Below are 16,174 nucleotides of genomic sequence, written 5' to 3' on the forward strand. Positions count from 1 at the left end.
CATACCTAAAGTCAGGCATGTAACTTCCGGAGCCACGACGACAGAGGAGAATGACATTTAGCTCAACCAATCGGAAAACCCCTTCAAGTGACAAGCAGCAACCCTCTTGGCATTACACGAGTCGACGGGCGGGATATCCGCAATAGCTAATAACATGGCGAAGACTTACGATTACTTGTTCAAACTACTTTTAATCGGCGATTCAGGCGTCGGAAAGACATGTGTGCTATTCCGATTTTCAGAGGATGCCTTCAACTCAACGTTTATCTCCACGATAGGTAAGACAAGTATTCGTTATTTGTGTTGTCTTTGCCATAAAAGTGCCCTAACGCAGAAGCCCATCCCTTCATGCTAATTCCTTGCTAACTTTTTGGTTAACATTCATTATGAGCTGGTTAGCCAGGAAGCAACCTAACCGGCTTCTCGTAGTGTAAGGTCCACTGTCGTTAAGCCACATCATTTTCTTTTGTACATGGAATTCAAAGCATGTGTGTGTGTATGTGATTATAATAATTGTTAAATACGCAGTTCAAAAATGTCTTCACCATCGTCTGGATGGGGTGGTGACTTGCACCCAGAAGAATTATTATGGTAGAATGAGAAATAAGAATTATAGAAATAACTAAACCGTTTATATGCGCTACATTAAACTAGATTGAGTTTAATGTTAGTCATTTAATAAAGCTAATAGTCATCAGTATGTGAAAGTACTGCACAGTATGCAGTTAGCGACTATCCTACCCAAATTCTCTAGTTTCTTTCTTTAACTATTGCCTCTAGCGATGCTGAGTTGTTTTGGAAAGAGAGCGTGGATCACCTCACTGAATCTGATGTGTCTGATTTCAATTCCCAGGTATTGACTTCAAAATAAGAACAATAGAACTAGATGGGAAAAAGATCAAGCTACAAATATGGTAAGAAAGTGGTGATGTGTAATCAATAAGGATAACATTTTGGAAACACTAAGTTAGCATTCAGAAAAAGTAGTGCTGAATATGTGATCCATTATTACCTTGATGAAACAAGTAATGAACCATGTATCTCCGTTTTAGGGATACGGCAGGACAGGAGAGATTCCGAACCATTACAACGGCCTACTATAGGGGGGGCCATGGTGAGTAGCCTGTCTGAGCTCCGCATATATGATTCAGTAGAGTTTATTGATTTGGTTTGTGTATAATGGAGCCTATACTCTGTCTTTGTTTCAACATTTACTCTGTATATAAGATATTAAGTCTCACTTTGTTTGTTTCTTCTGCGCGATTTATTGTGTGACTTCACCAGGGCATCATGTTAGTATTTGACATCACCAATGAGAAGTCCTTCGACAACATCAAGAACTGGATACGGAACATCGAAGAGGTACTTGTGGCGAAAGAACAAAACAAACGGAAAATCTCTTGTCTATTTATCTCTATCCGTCTCAATCTCTTGTGTCTATATTGTTGCGCTTAACTGATTCTTGCGCTTTTTGTGGTCTATGTCTTCATTGTTGAATGCAATTGCTGTAAGTCGCTTTGGACAAAAGCGTCTGCTAAATAAATATGTACTATCTAACATCCTGTGACATCTGTGCTGATGGATCCTTTACCAATCACCCTGTCTCCTCCCCTGGTGCAGCATGCCTCGGCAGACGTGGAGAAGATGGTCCTTGGGAACAAGTGTGACCGTCAACGACAAGCGACAGGTGTCCAAGGAACGGGAGAGAAGGTAAGGCGCTTGAGCTGTGCTGGACTTATGGAAGCGCTCTCAGAGTTGCGTACTGAACGTCAACGCGTTTGGAGTTCTAATTGTGCCTTTTGATTTCCTATCTCTTGTTGCTAGCTGGCACTGGAGTACGGTATCAAGTTCATGGAGACCAGTGCAAAGGCCAACATTAACGTGGAGAACGTGAGTCAACTGTTTTTACTGCGGTGAATTGCTTTAGGTCTGCAGTACAGAGAATCACGTTGCCCAATCACGTTTGTCTCTTGGTGATCGAATACCCCGGTTGATTCTGATTTTACTGCTTGTGTTGTATCTCCATCTCGAGCCTTAAAGTTAAGTGTGTTGCATATTTTTTTCTTGCTTCCTTTGGGTGGGTAGGGTGGATTGATAATCGTTGGGAATTTTACAGGACATCAATCTGCCAATTAACTGATAACGCGTTGTTAATGAATCATGCAGAGGTTTATCTCATTTAATGTGATAATTTTACGTCCTTTATCAATCATCCATTCAGACTATAAAATTGTTATTGGGACATGACTTGATTCAATATTATGATGATGACGCTCACAAACATTTGTCTTCACTTATCCAGTCCTCATTGTATTCACTATTCGTGTTTCCTGCAGGCCTTTTTGACCCTTGCCAGGGACATCAAGGCTAAAATGGATAAAAAGCTGGTAAGTCTTTGGCTGTGGCTAAAATATTGATGAGGCTGTGCAAGCCTGATCATATTACTTTGGTTGCGTGAACTGCTAGTGTATTGGGCACAGAGTATCTGTAATGGGACAAAATACTGTAACACAGTTACTCCTAGACAATAACTTATTTATGTGACGCATGCCAAACATTTATTTATAGAAGAAGTTACTTATTTTCTTTCCATATATTTATGTAATGATAAATCCAAGTATGTTAGAACTCCACACATTTTCTTTCATGCATTGGCCGTTATAAAAGCCAGCCACCACACCGGCGCCGAAGGGGCGCGTCAAAAGAACGCCCCCATTATTCCGGACGTACTAGCACACACCGGTGCCCACTAGACGCGGGGCAGCGCACCACGCCGCCCAGATAGGCTTCCCGCCACTGTTCTATTCCCTAGCGTCGTCGCCCCTGAAAAAGCACTTCTTTAAAGCTGTTTTGGTACATCCCGGCTTGATACCAGGTCCTGTACATATGGAGATTGTTTGATGCAATATATAAATAATTCCACAATTCAAAAATAATGAGCAATGAAAGTAAATAAAGTCTGGAAGTGACTAAACCGTAAACAAAGTGCCAACGGTACATAAAGTAACTATGAATTAATCATAGTAAGCACAAACAGAGGATCATGTGCATCGGGGCCATATATGTAGTCATAAAACAACTGGTATGACGTTATGGTAGCCTATACCTTCTTTCAAAACATATCGCAACGGTGCTGCAGCGCGCTGCTTCCTATTGGTGCTAGGGGCGGCAATTGACACGCGTGAAATGCGCACCGCTGCTCTTCGGCGCCGGTGTGTGGCCGGCGTAACACTTTCTCCACTGATGATTACTGATAATTAGATTATGTAGTGTGAATGGCTTTGTAAGTCTGTCGTTGTGTAGTGTGTGTGTGTGCATCTCTTCCATTTTGTTTGTGTGCTCTCGCCTGTGTTCCAGGAGGGCAACAACCCCCAGGGAAGCAACCAAGGGGTAAAGTTTACAGAGCAGCCCAAGAAGACCAGCCTTTTCCGCTGTACACTCCTGTGAGGAGAGAGACAGGCGGACCGCTGTTGGAAAAAAAAAGCCACCATCGCCTTAACTGTGTCCCGACAGGACTGGACAGAGCATGCACAGATCCTTCACCTCACCCCTCTCTCCCAGTTCTGGTTTTTCCCGCCGCTGGTATCCTTGCAACAACAAAGAAATCCCCCCACTTTCTCTTCCATAGTCAATTGAAAAACATGCTTATGGCCTCAAACAGAGTACCTCATAAAATCTGAGTACCATGTTTACAGAAACATTCATAACAAAACGTTTTTTCTCACAGTGGCCATCCCTCGACACTCGTCCTTGATTGGTTACCTGAACAAATGATTTGATTCTTAACTCCCTCTGTCCTGAGGCCAAAGCCCCACCTCCACAACTCTGCAGCCCCAGGTTTCATTGTTCAATTACTCAGGGAATCCTTCCAATTATATTTCCAAAAAGATAGTTTTGCTGATTATTTTTACAGATAGTTACTGATCAAATGTATACATTTTGTTACTCTTTAACAAACTGAATCGTCTCTGGCATTTAAAGGCTATCCATTTAACAGTGTTATTTGACACACGGAATTGCGTATATATGCATTTTCAGTAGTTGCCGAACTCTTGCCGGCATACACGACTCTGAAGTTCAACCCTTTTTCAGTCTCATCAGCTTCATTACCCACATTTTCTTTTCCTTTTTGGGTAATGCTGACTCTTGAAGCTGCTTATGCTAAGATGCTATTTCTTCACTAATCTGTTTCACTTTCTTGAGGCACAACTGACCCAGTTGAATGGCCTTGGACTTTGGAAGTGGTGTTGGTTAAAGCTCACTGAAAAGGATAATATGGAGTAAATACAGATTGGCCATTTGTTTCTTAAAACCATACCATCAAGGACGTAAACTTCTTGACAAACTGACAAACCAGGTTGCGATGTTCCTAGAAATCCTTGTAATTTCTCTTAATAGAAATGGCAATGGATATTCTAGGCTAGTTAGGCTTCTTTCCATCAATTTTTAATGATTTGATTTTAATGATTTGGAAAACTGACATCATCATTCTGACAACATGCTGACGTTGTAACACTGATCGTAAGCAGTGTCTCTACATCTCCCAAGAAGCAGTCACTGAAACAATGCACTTTCTGCTTATCGTCTATCCATTTATTCTTATGCCTGATTGGCATTTATTCTCAGTATCAGGTTAACAGGTATTTCCTTCATAGGATTCTAAACTTCATATTCATTTCTTCTGTAAATATATATATGTATGTATGGCATATGTGATCAAGTTAAGGGTGCATTCACTTAATGTACATACTGACTAGACTATACATAGGTTTGAATGTCGGTTATAATGACCCCAATGTTTGTATATCTACAGCTGATACCTTCATCTTTATTTTTGTCTTCGGCCATCATTTACAGTCTAAATTAGTCAGTGTGCCAGTGTGTCTTTCTCATCGCACATTACATTTTATTTTATTTTTCAATGCCACTATGTATACATTTTCAGTTGTAATGCTGAACCATTCCACATTTAGAGGGAACTAGAAGTTTGGTCACTGTTATGAGAGGCACATGTATTCATTGTCTATCGTCAATATTTAGGTAAAATTCTAAGCATCTTTTTTTTATTTGATTCCTTTTGTTTAAGGTATTCAGAAATGCAAAGGAGACACGATTAGTTTGAGGTTGAGGATTGTCCATGCACTTCAACTGTTGGACAAGCGACACTGATATGAAATGCGATACCCAAGTGTAACACCAGGGGGCCATATAGGCTATGTTGCAGTGGAGGCTTTCTGGTGAACTTGATTTGTATGTTGAATACATTTATATTTCTTCCAGTTCATAGTTTTAACGAGGGGAACTTGTTTTCCGGCCCTTGGAAGGTGGGCTGTACTGTAGCAGTATTTATGAAGTAAACAAAGTGCCCTTTGATTTCCTAATGCACTTTTTCAATCTTTCCTTCTGTACAACATGTCTTTGGAGAAGGGCTTCTGAGCACTTGGAGACGTGTTTGTTCCAAAATGGGATGCACAGAATCCTCACCATCTTTCACTCTTCTTCTTTCCGTTCTTTTCGCTTTGTCACCGAGTATGCGTTTTTACCCTCCCCAGGGTGGTGGGAGGGGCCTCACAAACTGGCTCCCTTTTATCCTCATCTGAGGCCTCGTTCTGAAAAAAATATGAAATTAGCAAATAGATTTGGATCCATATTTAGAATATAATATTTATGTTTTTTCGGTTTAGGTCCACCCCTTTTTTTTTATTCTCAAAACATTCCTCCAAAAAAAATCCCTAATCTATAATTATTATTTTTTTGGTACGTATAGGCCTACATGCACATTGATTTCCAGTGAGTTTGAGAGTTAATAGAAAAGCGATAAGACTTTCCATCTCTTGTGTCACATTCCCATTTTGCTTGTCATAACCTCAATACGACGCTGACCAAGTCATCAGAATTATGCATCTTGTATGTTCCTGATTAATTCACATTACTATTGATATTATATTAAAGAATTTCACTGATTTTAGAAATGTTCAGAGGGGCTTAGTTATAGAGCCATTTTTGTCTTTTATTTGCTTTGTTCCGCTTTATTTTCTGCTTTAAGAGTTTGTTTGGAGCTCAAGTCATGATATCCCTAGTACCCTACAATTATATTGAACTCTGTATTTCAGCACTTTACACAATACCAAAATGTAATGGTAACCCTGTTACCAGAAGAAAACAACTATTTGAACTCTTGGAAATGCCTCTGGAACAGGTTGAGGGTATTTTGTATTGGAGCTTTAAAAGGTATATATTACATGATAAATCTGCCACATTGATGTTGACCAATAGCATTCCATGGATGAAATTCAAATTAAATACGATTCCATAGGGAAGAATTTCCTTTTTTTCCCCTCAACAATTGTAAATAAGATTTTCAGTGATTGTACTTTCATAAAACATCTTACTGAATTGATCTTCACCTCTGTGGATATGTGTACTTTTGATGATTTATTAAAAAAAAAGAGATTCTTTTAAGCAAGTTTTTTTTTTTTGTGTTTGTATGTAAAAGAAATGCGAGAATGACCTACATATCGTTTTAGGGCGGGTAACACTTTAAATGTTGCCTAACTGATGTATTTTTTATTTTTTAAGTGATCCATAGAATACTATGTCATTTGAAATCCCCTTCTGCTATTTTCTTGGACGTTTATATTATTTGAAGGTCATGGCTGGCGGGTTTGTATGAATACACCTACCTGTAAACAGTTCCACCCACCGACCCGATCAGGTGGCTGGGTGCTGCTCCCTCGGCTGCGACACCTCATTCGCGTCATCACTGCATTCAGGTAAATATTCCTTGATTTAGCGATTAGCTAAGCACCATTTATGATGAGATGGTGATTATCCTAAACCATGATAGCGCTGATGTGACACATGGGGCATAGGCCTCCATTTGTTGTTGCTTTGTTGTTGAAAGTATACGTTTATGTTTAGGTCCTTGTAGCCTACCAATGGACTTGAGTCTGCCTACCTTTACACCGGACTAGTGCGATGGATGTTAATCACTTCTACGGGGATAACAGGAGGACTTCCATTCCTTGGTTCAACCAGTCCCAATGGGATACGGTTCCGGAATGGTTCCACGGCGTCACCTCGAGGAAGTGAGTTCTGCAATTGGAAAACGCTATCACGTTTTCTAATAGGTCCAACGAATTTTTGAGGAATTTATAATTGATGAGGAATCTAAACAATGTGCCATTGACAGGCCTTCTGACGGTGTATGGTGTTAACTTATTCTTACTTCTACTCAACATTAAATCATCAAATAGATTTAATACATAATGTAGTATGTAATGTTTCATATCAAAAATGTGATCTACAATATTTGCCTATGCCTACTGTCAACATCTATTCTTAAAGTTTTAGCATCCTGTTAATTAACTTTATTTACATCATTTACATATATGATTTGTTGAAATAAGTACAACAGGCCTGCCGCAATTTAGTTGAAAAATATAATGCGCTAATGCAACATCTTTCAGTTTGTAATGAAGGTAGTTTCTTGTATCATCTCCATTAGAAAAATTAACACACCCCTACCTATCTTAGCCTGGTATGAAACAGACATGTTGAGCAGTCTGTGGTGGAAGAACACCTTATTTGACTTGTTAAATGTGATCAACACAGGGATGCAGAGGCGCTTCTAATGTGTAAACCTCCTGGCTACTTCCTTGTCCGAGTTGGTGAGAGCAGGAATGGCTTCACACTCTCGTACCGGTAAGCTTTTTCAGTACTTGTTCCTCTGCTTACCAATCATTATTAACTCATGAAATATAAGGGTCCGATATACACTTATTTCAATTCTTCATCACTTTTATGTAAGGCTGTTCTATGTCAATTGCAAACTTTGATACACACCACTCAAACAACAACAATACGGTATTTATAAATAGCTGAAAAAAGCTTCCTCCTTTGGCTTTCGTACTGATTGTCTTCCCCAACTAAACAAAGAGCTACAGATCGCTGCAGACATTTTATGATTGACGCACTGCAAGATGGAAACTACACCCTCACCGGTGAGTCCACGCGCCACCGCTCTCTGCAGGACCTGGTGGACTTTCACAGCAGAACTCCCATCATGCCTTTCAACGAGGCGTTGACCGTGCCTTGTATAAAGGTTAGGAAAACCCGAAACACATGCAATCATATTTCGCTGATTGATTTCAATGCCATATTGCCACTATGAAGACTTCGGTTCTCTTTAATCCTTCCCTCTGTTTTTCAATCTCTTCCGATGCCATTAAAGATTTCAGAGGATACTGAACGAGATGAAGATATCCCCCCAGCCCTCCCTCATCGGACCGCATTACCGGCCATACCGACCTTATTGACACCTCCGTATCACACAGACCTCCCACCTAATGGGTTTAATAGCCATCCACCAGATCAGGGATCACATTATGAACTTTGGCTGCAGCCTCCGGTAATCAATGCTATTGTTTCTCTGTGTAAACCTTCTTTGGTTTGATTTATTGAAAATGTTTTCCCATTTTATGCTTCTTAAGAGCACAGAGCATCATAAGAAGTGCCCTTTGACCTCTTCTACTTCTTTTCAGATTCGTGATTCTTTTTCAAGTGCATTGACACTTCCTTTTTTGTTCATAAAAACATCTGCCGTCAATTTCAGGTAAATGCTATGGAACCAACAGCACTACCCGGCCTTGCTCATATCTACAACAGTATACCAGCAGTCCCGGCCTCGGACATCCCCGCAGAGGTCCCCAGTCACAGAGAGACCGATAACATTGCCCGGCTGTATCCAACACTCCCTTATCCTCCTTTCACGTCCAGCCCCAGCACAGAGCAGAGTGCTGCACAGGACAAACGTGCTGAGCCTAACCCCAACCCTAACCCAAAGTTCTTGGCCATGCCCAGCCAGGTGAAGGTGATGGCGCTGTTTCGAAAGAAGAAGAGAGAGTCGCAGGAGAGCCCTCAGCCAGCAGAGGCCGACCCCAGCGGAGCCCCAAGACGGGCGGATGATGCGTTGCCTGAGGAGTATCTGCACCCCCCACCTTATGCGCCTGGCTATTACTAGGGGTTAGAGATCAGACTAACATTGATCTCCTTGAATGGTTAAATTATCTGAACCAAATTAAGGCGATGAGGTCTCTTTAAAAATCTTTCTTCAATTTTATTGATTTTTTTGTGTCAATTCAATGTTAATAACAATATGCGATAGGTGATGGTATAAATAAAGAATCGCACAAAGTAAATATTTCTGAATTGCCTGACATATATTTTCATTGGGTGATATGAATAGGGGAACATTAATAGGGCCAAGTGTGGAAGTTCCCATCATGCAAAATGGTTTGTTCAGTCGTCTGTAATGTGGGCCGAAACTTACTAAACTTGTTTTACTGGTTTACATTTGATACACACGAGGGGTGTGTGTGTGTGTGTGTGTGTGTGTGTGTGTGTGTGTGTGTGTGTGTGTGTGTGTGTGTGTGTGTGTGTGTGTGTGTGTGTGTGTGTGTGTGTGTGTGGTGTGTGTGTGTGTGTGTGTGTGTGTGTGTGTGTCGTCACATTCCAGCGCGTGAAGAAGAACATAGGTACGATATTAGTCAGAGGAAGAAGAAAGAAGAGGAGCAAGCATGAAGAAGAGACGTAAAGACTGAAACAGAGTGGACGCACAGAAGCCATATCAGGACAGCAGACAAAGCGGCCAACTGACACCAATGGGCCATGGGTTCACAGCATCTTGGCCTGTTTTGTTGTATGCTGATCTGTTCTTGTGAAGGGCTGACAGGTATAGTGTGTGTGTGTGTGTGTGTGTGTGTGTGGTTGTGTGCGCGCGCGCTTACACATGTTTATGTAGACCAGCTGCTCTTGAGTGTTTTCATTTTATTTGTACAGCCCAACCCAGTTAGGGTCTCAAAGGACACCCCTTAACCATAGCCCAAAAGGCAATAAAAATTTACTTAATTATCAAGGAATAAACCTTGAGAAGGAATACAGAGTGGGGATGTGTTTTTTGAGGAAAAGGTTTTTAATTTTTAGTTACATTTTTTGTGTGTTTTTTAAGGAGATTCTGAGAGACACCTAGTGGCAAATAATGCGCATAGCTGAAGAATACTAACTTAATTTCACCGTAGTTTTTGTATCATGTTTTTTTTAGTAGTCCTGAATAACGAATTGTAAGCAGTCGTTGCCTATTAAACGGGTCACCAGTTGGGTAAGCTGTCTCGTTTTATTGGATACACCCAGGGCTGTCCCATGACGCAAAATCATGGAAAAAAAAAAAAAAAAATGAATAGTTCGATTTAATACTTCCAGCAATACAATGAAGTGGGGTCCATTTACGACTCAATGAACGCAATAAATCCAAACAAAAGCACCGCCCTCGCTGATCACGCCTTGCTGTAAAGACACGCCAGCCCAAACCCACGGGCCAGTGCAGTGACATCATCGTCATCGACGCTTCGATTCTTACGTGCTAGAAATCAGGTTGGAAGTGACTTTAAGCGTTGATTTTGGAAGTCGTTCCGGTATTCAAATATTCTGTACATACATAAAGAGAAACGGCAACTATTTCCGAAAGTACACCATCGCTCTGCACTCTTGACGACCATGTCTTTCATACCAGGACAACCAGTTACAGCTGTCGTGGTAAGTTTACGGGTCGTACGTTTATTTCCCTTTCAGCCAGACTTCTTTGTTCAACTTTGGCCTTCACATTAAACGTGATATGCAAACAAACCATTCGGAATATTTATGTGTCCTAAGACTAGGTTCGGGGCTTATTTACTTCCAGGTTTAGAAACGAATACCTAGTCGTTTTAGTAGGACTAGCTCCACTTCCTAGACCCCCTCTGGTACCTGATCACAACCAGCCAGATGGATTTTCTACGTTGTTAACCATAAACTAACCGAAAACCATTTTAAGGGTTTTTTATTTACATGCCATGTAACTGTTGTCGGTCTGGTATGACCTGTTTATTATGATATGTATTAGATATAGCTCAAAGGGACAGGGGACCCACGGACATGGATTTGTTTGAGCTTTAGGGCGTCACCATAGGTGGATAAATAGGTGTGGTTACTTCATGTCTTGACTCGAGATTCTGATGTCTGGCATTGGCTGGGCACAAATCAATCAACTCGTAATGAAACCCACTGCTGATTAAGGCTTTAATCAGAAATACAGAAATACAAATATTGTCTCCTCTGGGATTTTATATCAGTTGCAATCCCTGACAAAGGTTTCAACATATGTGGAGGTTTAGCAACAAATCAACGCTGAAATTCGGACCATGTTTGAAGTTACTAACCGATTGAGTCACACATTATTGCTCAAGATGCCCTCAGACATCATTGTACTGGCTGATCCCACTGAGAGAGTCGTTTATTCACCACCCCACATAGCAGCCTTTGTGTTGAGTAGTGCTTGGAGAAATCCTGGTGTCCGAGCCCCGATCCATCTGTTTAGAAGTGCCAGCAACAGCTTGTCAATGTCAATTTTCACTAATCATGATGTTATAAAATGGCAACAGGCATGTATGTTATTGTTGCTGAGATTGCCTATGTATGTATTATACACGTTAAAACATCTTTGTTAACCGGTCATCAGGGGAAGATAATGCTTAGCTGAAAGTGACGCATTTGCTATAACACGACTACAAAAACAGTAGTATTTGAGTGAGGCAGTGACTCTGTTCTTTGCATGCCTATGCCAACCCTATGCTAATCACAACATTGTCTGTTTTGTTTTGAGCAGCAGCGGGTTGAGATCCAGAAGCTGTGCCAGGGAGACCACCTGATCCTGGGCTTCAGCATCGGAGGGGGGATGGACCAGGACCCCGTACAGAATCCCTACTCAGAGGACAAAACCGACAAGGTGTGTGTGTGTGTGTGTGTGTGTGTGTGTGTGTGTGTGTGTGTGTGTGTGTGTGTGTGTGTGTGTGTGTGTGTGTGTGTGTGTGTGTGTGGTGTGTGTGTGTGTGTGTGTATCAGACAGCTTTACTCTACAAGCTATCTCTATAAAATGATAGTCCTAACTCTAAATCACTCCCCCCTTTGATTATACATAGAGGCTTGCGTCACCATACCATGTGATAAGCAGGAGTTGCCTCATAGATCAACATACGATGAGAGTGTATTGGATTTAAGGGGTTTGTCTTTCAGGCTAAACCCATTGATTTAAGGGGTTTGTCTTTCAGAATTGAACAAAATTGCATTGTTTGTAAACCAATGAGTGGTTATTGTTTCCTATACACTTACGTCTTCTGTGTTGTTGATCAGTGGGACTATACATTTGTTTGGGAAGGGAATGAGGGAACCAAAGACCTCAAAACAGCCACTCCATTCCTGGGTTGGAGACACTTAGCAGAAGACACCAGTGTCTGTTAGTATGGAAAGTACTGTGCAATCAATGTGTGATGGATATATTGCATATTGCAATGGTAGTCGTCCATAATGTGTAATAAATATTTATAATATATTGTATTAATATAATATACTTGCCTAAGGCTAGGAAGCCGTAGCGCCAAAGTAAATACTGAAAATAGAATGATCAATGCTGCATATAAATTAAATCATATATATTTATTGCAAAAATGTATTGATTTGAATCCAGAATCGACTAGAGCAGTTGTTTGCTCTGTTGTTTTAAACCGGTTTAGGGTTATTGGTGTTCATCGGACAGACCTGTTTAGTTTCTGCAGGTCTGGTGATTTGAACACAGGATGTACTTATGACTGATTCTTGCCTCCACCGCAGGGTATCTATGTAACCAGGGTAACACCCCAAGGACCAGCAGAAAAGGCTGGATTAATGATGGGAGACAAAATAATGCAGGCATGTATACCCATATGTTTCATCCGTTTTTTTCTTCACATTCACAAGATGGCGCTATATGTACATTTCACTGGACGTTTTTTTCAAAACCATATCTTCAACAGCTATATATTACATATTTGTCTTTTAAAGAAAGTTGCTTGAGCTTTTTGAGAATTGAGTAAAAGTGAAAGTACTTTTAAGTAATACTACGATAAGTAAAATACATGTTTCCTATGTGCAGTTCCTCGCTCAAAAGAGACAAATTATTTTGCACATTTTACTGTACAAGATACCAAATGTTAGCCTAGAGTGACGAAATTCCCCTTCCTTACAACCAGGTCAACGGCTGGGATATGACCATGGTCACCCATGACCAGGCTCGTAAGAGGCTGACCAAGAAGAAGGAGGACGTTGTACGACTACTGGTGACCAGGAAGTCCTTGGAGGAAGCGGTCAAACACTCCATGTGCGGGTACCCAAAACAATAGGCAGCTTAAGGATGTCTTCTGGGTGATTTAACCTGAACCCTATATTCATAATATTTCGGCTGCGGACAACTAGTCTAGTATTGGTCTCGTACTGGACTAGTTCGTCCGGTCAATGGATTAACATTGCAGCCCATGGCTGCAATGTTAATCCATTGACAGGGAGATGTTATTATCTCCCTGTCAATGTTAGTCCGCTTAAAAGCCTTTATTTTTTTTCAATGACAGGCTCAGATTGTCATTACAAGTGTCTGATATGATCATGGAAAGGATCCCTACAATGAAAGTACCTTTCACTGGATCGGTCTGTTCATGGTTGCGGTTCGACAAAATAACAAACGGACCGGATTAAGCGACAGGTAAAGAAGAAAGCGGTATTTCTCTGTAGGGATCATTTCCATTAGGTGTTTTTCACTCACTAAAAATAACGATCTGAGCCTAATCTGTGACTGAAACAAGTACTTGAAGAGGACTTGCATGGACCAATTCCTCACTGGGTTACATTGCAGCCAGGTAGGGTCCAGCTTGAAAAGTCCAAAATTATCTTTTAAACCGATACTGGACGTTGGTTATCGGGAACAGATCAATTCAACCAATCAGTATGAGGAGTTGCAGCGTCTAGTTCATGATCATACACTCAAAAACTACAATCATACAGACGCCCTGTGAAAGTACTGCTTGTTTGGCGGTGAGGTGCCAAGATGTCAAGTCTGTAAGAAGCTCTTTTATTGCCATTGGAGTGCCTCTACCTGCCTGGTTTTAAGCGACGAGTCATTTCAATTCAATGCGGCGCTAATCATTCTCAGAGAGAAATAAGTAGGCGATTGCTTTGGAAAGATTGTTAAACTATCCAGCCCATACATACAGGGCCTATTGTCTCTCCATGGCACACGACAGCCTGAATGCAAACACCATCCAGTACCTGCATAAATTCATTTTGAAAGGAATGTGCATAATGGCATATATGCTTACAATTCCAGAAAACGTTCTGCTCTATTAAATAACTACGACCTGTTTAAAGTCCTTGGCAAATGGGAGGGCCTACAATGACCATCTAAAAGGTTTGCCTTTCAAGGTAATTTTTGTTTTAAATGCTAACTATTACCATACACATACACATTCACACACACTTGGGATCATTTGGGAGGATTGGGGATTTGGGATTTTTAGTTTGCTTGTTAGATTAGTTAGATTATAAAATATCTTCAAAAACCAAAGCGGCTTGCTAAACTACGCAAAACCATTCAAAAACAACTTTTGTACTCCTTATATATGCAATTGATTTTTATACTACATTCTGTATTGTGCGCCATGTTTGTTTTACCACTACCTACTTAATCTATACCATTCATAATGAGTATGTCCACAAGTCCCCAGTTATGTTGTCATGGATCTCATTATTTGTACCTGCTTTATTGGTAGTCACACATTTCAGCATTTAATTTGTGTCAAAGCAGGGACATTTACCTCAATCCATTTTTAATTTCTTTGCGGTGATTTATAGTATGGATTTAGTATGGAAGTATTGTGTCCAACACAATATCACTATTTACATTAGAGCAATATACCTTTTGCATGAGTTATTTGAACCCAAACACTAATTTGAGAGATTGTTATTATGAACCTTCCTATTTTTGATACGTTAAGTTATATGTTCTTTCACGTATTGCATTAATTCACTACTTCTAACACTGTAACAATTTGTAGTTTGATTTCTTGAATCTGCCTGCTATTGATGTGAACAAGCAGGTCAAGGAACGCCCCCTACTTGAACTGAAAAATCTTCCATTTTCTACTTTCTATTTTCTATTTTTCTCTCAAAATGATGATGCTTTGAATGCAGATGGCTCTGGGGTTTGCTTAACCAAAACAGTCCAGCGAATAAAAAAATAAAATAAAAATAGTGTGTCCTTGTCTGTTGGCTTACCTGTGAATAATTCCATTGAATCTGCAAATATTCTGAATATTTGAAGAACCTTTCTGAGTAAAGTGTCAATTCAGGGGTCATTCTCCTCTGTGGTAGACTAGTTGTTAAGATGGTACAGTCCCATGTGACAATTTGCTTTAGGGCAGAGTTTCCCAACCTTTGACTTTAGGTGCACCACTAAATTGTCATCAAGAGCTTTCGCCAACCACCTCATATGCATAAATTAAAAATAATGAAATACACATGCAGTGGCTGAGTGTCAGTCCCCCCTATATTCACAATTTTACCGCAAAAAGGCCATGGTCATTTGGAAAACGGTGAAAAGAAAAAGTAACCCACACTGCTTATGCTCCTTTGTTTGATAAGAAAACACAAATTAAAAAAAAAGGAATTGAAAAACAAGATGGATGCAATAAGCCACAATATTTTTGAAATGCTAGACCATGATACGTTAAATCATCTATATATACCTCCAGTGGTATGGGTACCACTGGTGGACAAACTTATAGATGAAGAAAATACATCTGAAGTTTACCTTTGCATTTCAAGCTGATAAAGTGCTTATGTACAATATTCTAAACTATAACCATCCTATATATTCTACTGTCACTCCAGCTTTTTTCATCCATCAGGCCAATCGTAATCGCGTGACATTTCAAACGATCTATGCGCTGACCTTTATGTGTTACCAAGGCATTTGGACTCCAGAGCTCGGCCTACTTTGATCTGTTAAGGCAAGAGTCTTTGCCCAACCATGTTCCTTTTGAAGGGCTCGTGGATCATGGCATGATGCAGCATGTTTAGAAGAGCGTTGATACATATCTCAAGACCACAAGGAGTCAAAACAACTGTGTTTACACTTAACAAAAAGCTGAAATATGCCATCATGAGTAGACACAGCAATGTCGGGTTAAATTTCCTACCGTGTGAACATAAATCAAGTTAATGGTAGTTTGTTTTAAGGGGTTATACCTTGGAATTCATAGAAGAGGAATTTGCT

General features: G+C 40.4%; 2 protein-coding genes and 1 pseudogene across 3 annotated transcripts; all 3 read left to right on the forward strand.

Moving 5' to 3' along the window:
* Window positions 1–63: 63 nt before the first annotated feature.
* Window positions 64–6,462, forward strand: LOC115555660 (ras-related protein Rab-8A-like; annotated as a pseudogene). The gene is made up of 8 exons (XR_003978894.1): window positions 64–278; window positions 854–914; window positions 1,053–1,125; window positions 1,285–1,362; window positions 1,621–1,710; window positions 1,825–1,890; window positions 2,337–2,387; window positions 3,358–6,462. The product of XR_003978894.1 is annotated as a ras-related protein Rab-8A-like (transcript).
* Window positions 6,463–6,549: 87 nt separating this feature from the next.
* hsh2d (hematopoietic SH2 domain containing) lies at window positions 6,550–9,296 on the forward strand. Its single transcript, XM_030372651.1, has 6 exons — window positions 6,550–6,773; window positions 6,922–7,088; window positions 7,615–7,704; window positions 7,939–8,104; window positions 8,234–8,410; window positions 8,615–9,296. The coding sequence occupies exons 2-6, from the start codon at window positions 6,979–6,981 to the stop codon at window positions 9,020–9,022; spliced, it is 951 nt and encodes a 316-aa protein (XP_030228511.1). The 5' UTR covers window positions 6,550–6,773; window positions 6,922–6,978; the 3' UTR covers window positions 9,023–9,296.
* A 1,013-nt stretch (window positions 9,297–10,309) lies between these two features.
* Window positions 10,310–15,153, forward strand: tax1bp3 (Tax1 (human T-cell leukemia virus type I) binding protein 3). Its single transcript, XM_030372770.1, has 4 exons — window positions 10,310–10,593; window positions 11,702–11,821; window positions 12,703–12,780; window positions 13,101–15,153. The coding sequence occupies exons 1-4, from the start codon at window positions 10,555–10,557 to the stop codon at window positions 13,248–13,250; spliced, it is 387 nt and encodes a 128-aa protein (XP_030228630.1). The 5' UTR covers window positions 10,310–10,554; the 3' UTR covers window positions 13,251–15,153.
* Window positions 15,154–16,174: the final 1,021 nt, after the last annotated feature.

Source organism: Gadus morhua, chromosome 12, assembly GCF_902167405.1.
Source record: "Gadus morhua chromosome 12, gadMor3.0, whole genome shotgun sequence".
In the NCBI taxonomy this organism is placed as follows: Eukaryota; Metazoa; Chordata; class Actinopteri; order Gadiformes; family Gadidae; genus Gadus; species Gadus morhua.